This window comes from Austrofundulus limnaeus, unplaced genomic scaffold, assembly GCF_001266775.1.
Source record: "Austrofundulus limnaeus strain Quisiro unplaced genomic scaffold, Austrofundulus_limnaeus-1.0 Scaffold80, whole genome shotgun sequence".
NCBI lineage: Eukaryota > Metazoa > Chordata > Actinopteri > Cyprinodontiformes > Rivulidae > Austrofundulus > Austrofundulus limnaeus.
This window is the reverse complement of record NW_013952482.1, coordinates 1,417,805-1,422,814: the sequence shown is the minus strand read 5'-3', so window position 1 is coordinate 1,422,814 and position 5,010 is coordinate 1,417,805. Positions and strand designations below refer to the sequence as shown.

The following is a 5,010-nucleotide window of genomic DNA, read 5'->3' as shown; positions in this document are numbered from 1 at the left end:
TATTTAGGTAGCTACCTAAATATTTAAGTTAAATAGTTAGATAGCTACCTAAATATTTAGGTTTCAAGCTAAATATTTAGCTCAAAATTAAATATTTAAGTCACAAGTTAATGTTTAGCTTGTTAACTAAATATTTAATTTGTAAGTTCAATATTTAGTTTATAAACTATAACATTTATAAATGCATGAATCATATGATGAAAAACTGACTATGAAAAAACAAATCTAATCTTTTTTCCTTATAAAAGGCTAAATAAAACAAAAATATTGGTGGTAATTTTTGACTGTGTAACTTTACAAACGGCACCCCACAGAACAGCTAACTCTTACAAAAACAGATGTGAGAAAACAGTAGTCACCCCTAAAATTCCTTAAAAACCTTTTGACATTTTAAAAATAAATTTTTGTAAGGGTGTCAAGCTAAAGGTAAGAACTGGAAAAAGTCGTCTGACACCCCCCCCCCACACACACACACACACACACTTTTTTTAATGTCCCCTTATAGCATCTGGAAATGCCTGGAAATGTGAAAAGGCAGAAACCCCACCGGCGCAACAAAGACTGTCAAGTGGTTTAAAAGATAGTTTATTTGTTTTGAAGACTATAGAGAGTTTATGAATAGTTTTCATCTTATCTGTTGTAGTTAGCTTGTCGAACTAAAGAGAAGCATTTTGTCAAAAGCACTCTGTATTCATTGGTCAACAAAGTATTTATCCCTGCCAACACCCAACAACGAATGATTTATTGCATCATATTTTAAAGTATTTTTCACAAGCATTGTATTGTTTGTAAGCTAACTATAAAACTATTTTAGACAAAGAGCATTTGCCAGCTTTCTGTTAGAAGCAAATTAAAATATGAAGAGAGGTGACACAAAATCTGTTTCACTGCACAAGTCAGGAGTGGCACTTCAGGCTGTAAGCTGTCTTTTATTTGTACTTTTTGTTTGATGTAGTCATTTATAGTGTCTTTAAACTTAACTAAGTTGGTGTTTTTCTAAGCTGCATTTGTAAGTAATGTTTACTTTTTTAATATGTGAGCACAGATATTTAAGCCATTTCCATCAAAGCTTTTTTCATTTAACGGCACAGTTCTTTTCTGTAATGATGGATTAGAGTGACTTCATTTACTCTAATAAATTCTCTTCAGTGGACTGTGAGTGCGTACCAATGGACTGTATTTTGTTTTTCTCTTATCTCTCCTGTTTCAATGAGGTGAAACAAAAACAGCTCTGTTGAATGAATGTGGATCTACCTGATCTGATTACAGTGTGTTGCTTTACTATCAACCTCGGAGCAGCTCAAGTCTGCCCACACTTGTGCCATTTAAATATGTTTTATGTACATTAATAAAATCCTGCAACTAATCTGACTCAATTTGCTTCTTCAGCAAAACAACACTTTTATATATATATCCAACATAAACACAGAAAAACCCATGCTGTACAACTAGGTGGAGAGACTTCAATATTTACATTGTATAACAATTCATACTATACACAGAAGTGAACTGCTTCAGTAGTGAGGGTAAAGTCCAACTGGGTCCTGCAGGGAATTTGTATCAACAATGACTGAAGAGCTTCAGACTCATCAAGCTGATCTGCTTGCACACTCTAATTATTATTATTATTATTATTATTATTATTATTATTATTATTATTATTATTATTTTTTTGTACAATGACAGTGCTTTAAATATTTGTATATTTGCATGCATTGTTCTTAAAATTACTAAACTTAGCACAAAAAGCAAGGAAATTAGTGTTTGGTAGATTGTTTCTTTGTTGTAACGATGCTTCTTGGCAGTAATTCCTGTATCCTGCACCTGATTGGCAGCACCAAACACTCAAAGCAAGTATCAATAGCAACATCTACCTGTAAATAAGCTGTTTGGCAGAGAGACATTCGTACTTAATGTTTGGTATTTTTTTATTTTTCACTAGATGGCAGCACAGAACAGTCTCATTCTCTTTAGCCTATCAACTTTTTTTGAATTTTTGATATTTTCGAAGTCTTGACTACTGTAGTCCACATGTTCACAGTCTTTTAAGTTTAAAATCTAAAGTTACTGAATACCAAGCAACATTAGGCAGCTGTACATTGTTTCTGTTAACTATCAAATGGGACAGCATACTTTCTGTATACATTACAAAATTCAGCAATAATCAAAGTTCAATTCTCTACTGACTATACCCAAGTACTTTGTTTTACCTGTAGTTTATGCTGTATGTTTTATTTTTCATTCAACTAATAGATCCAGGGCAGCTCTGAGCAACTGAATGTGCTGATGATGACARCAGTCAGGTAACACACACACACATGAAAAGAAAACTGTATTTCCATCTAATAGTTGTGTAATCTTGTATTGCACTTTCTTCAATCTCCTTTCTTAAACACTTTGTTTACACACTTATGAGAGCACAAGAATGCATCTTGTTATAGTCTGAAAGGCTCCTAACCGAAAACCAGAGGGTAAAGTTTAGACAAGCCCCCTTCTCAGCTTTAACTGCTGCGATAAAGAATGAAGGTTAGCATGTTTATAACCAAACACTGTAGGAAAAGGACTTGTTCCCTTATGAAAGAGAAGAAGAAAATATTCAAACAAATGTAGATAATATACACCGCATCTCTTTCAGTTTATCAAACACAAGACAGAGAAATAATGGAAGCAGTGGTAGAGTAACCGCTCAAGAAATGACTTTTTGCCCTCCTCAGAGCACAACATGATGACTCCAGAAATGTCATCAACTCTGATCCATTCTGCTTCTGCTCTGAGTTGTCTTGTAAAACACACAAAGTTCAGCTCTTCACCTGTAAGACAGACAGACTTGTACCAGTTTTTTTAATGAATATTTTTCTTTTCATCAGCATGGTTTTAAGACCTTTACATGCTATCTGTCAGAAGAGAGCTCCCAAGCAGGTCTCAAAACACAGCTGCAGTGCTCTGAGGACAGGTCAAGGTGCCTGGAACCACACTGTCTGTGATTAATCAAAAAGAGACAAATTATCACGCAAATATTTTTCATATGTTCAAATCACAAACAAAAAGACTGCAAGTCTGCAACTCACACAAACAAACTGAACATTTGAAAACGTATTAAAACATTTTGCATTTTGGAGAATCCCTCCTGAGGGCAGTGTACCAGCTCGATGAGACTAAGGTTCATGARAAAAATGAAGAAAATCTTTTATAAATTATTTTTAATTATTATGGAAAATCTATAGAAAACTGCCATAGTTAGTTTGCTTTAATAAAGTACAGATTCCTGAGTGGCTATAAAAAGTTAAAGCATTTAATCAGATATTTTTTTATTTGAAACGTTGGTTTATTGTTTTATTTCTCTTGAGCTTTTTTTCTTTTTCTTTTCTTCTCTTTTTTTCTAATTATGAGTTTAGCCTCAGTTGTGCTTAACCTTGTCAACTCTGCTAGGGCGTTTAGATATTAGTGATTCACCTGATACAAAGAGCAGCCAATAGCAAGAATACAGCAAGGCTCAGATATAAAAGTTAATCAGCAACTAACTGGCGGGTCTTGTTATCAGATAACAAAAGCTCAACACACCTGCCCGTCTGTTGTCTTACCACTCCCTTCGTAAAAAGTCTTGTTAAGTTGTTGCGGTGTTCACTTGGTCAAACAGTGATCCATCCATCATGAAGAGGCTTCTGCTCCTGCTGGGTGTGACTGTCTTCTGTTTTTGTGTCCTGGCTGCGGCCGACACCCAATCTGACCAAGTGGACGACAAAACATTCCCAGAAAAGGATGGAATTTTACAACTAAAGAAGGGGAATTTCAACAGGGCTCTGAGAAAATACAAGCAGCTGCTGGTGCATTTCTGTAAGTTACAAGCTGACTAAATCTTCACGATTAAGCAGATTTAAATATATGAATGAAACTATCAGGGTGACAACCTGCATGCACTTTGGACTGCCGTGACGTTTCAGCTGAAGTACATTTGTGTTCTCATTTCTTCCCCTCTGTGTGTGTTTGTCAGTGACTCCTCTGACAGTAGAAGGTCGTCGTGTGGCAGCAGCATTCGAAGGTGCAGCTGCAGAGCTTCAGGGGTCAGAGGTCAAACTGGCCAGAGTTGATGTGACAGAAGAGAGGGACTTGGCTAAAAAGCTCAATGCGACCAGCCACCCAATCAGACTATACCTTTCTGGAGATATGCACAACCCTGTGCCATGCCCCGGTGAGTGTAAGAGCATATTTTTACATCATAATATCTATGATTCACAAAAGCTTTTAAATCACAGTTTAAAGGAAAATGATCCAACAATATCTTAGTCACAGATACTGTAGATCAAATAAATTAATGTTTGTGTTTCTGCTCTGAAATGATATGAAAATTTTAATTTCTTTATGACCTGAGCATTTTACTACAAATGGAGTAGGATGAAATAATCAATTAAAGGTGCAGAACAGTTATTTTTTTGAAGTAGAGTTTGCATGTAATACTTATGAATAGTTAGTGTCTTACCTGCAGTAGACAGCAATCAGAACAGTCTTAGTTTGGAGCGATAGGGAGGAAATTCTTATAGGAGACTCAACCTCATTTAGGAGACAATTTTCACCATCTTAAACAACTCAAGCCTCAAAGGAATCAGAGCCGTTATATCAAACTCTGCTGTGTGTAGTTTTACACACACAGCAAAATAAAAATGAACTCATATTAAGTATGCCTAATGGGGTCTATTTACAATGCATTTTGATTGCAAAACATCTATTTGGTGGGAAAAGTGATACACTGTAAAAAATTGCAATAAAGCACATACCTGAAATATATATTTTTAATTCAATTAATTTTAAATGTTAAAAATCCTTTGTTAAATGGTACCTCCTCTGAGAACTAATTAGTTACATTAACCTAATAAAACAAATCACCAAACAGAAACCATTTTGACTGATGTTTACTGCAGGTGAAATACTGACTATGTCTATTGCTCTACACAACCCCAGTTTTGAAACAATGACATACTATACTATACTATACTATACTATACTATACTATAC

The 5,010-nt window shown here is 34.9% G+C and overlaps 1 protein-coding gene across 2 annotated transcripts in view; it reads left to right on the top strand.

The window, feature by feature from the left end:
• The first annotated feature begins 3,615 nt into the window (after positions 1–3,615).
• The window catches only part of zgc:136472 (protein disulfide-isomerase), a 7,055-nt gene continuing 5,660 nt past the window's right edge, over positions 3,616–5,010 (top strand). Inside the window, exons 1-2 of one of the 2 annotated variants that reach the window (XM_014011431.1) lie at positions 3,616–3,834; positions 3,992–4,195. In XM_014011431.1, the coding sequence (XP_013866885.1) occupies positions 3,651–3,834; positions 3,992–4,195 (388 nt within the window). In that variant the 5' untranslated portion in view covers positions 3,616–3,650. The remainder of the gene's footprint in view (positions 3,835–3,991; positions 4,196–5,010) is intronic. The other variant, XM_014011432.1, reaches the window with a different exon arrangement.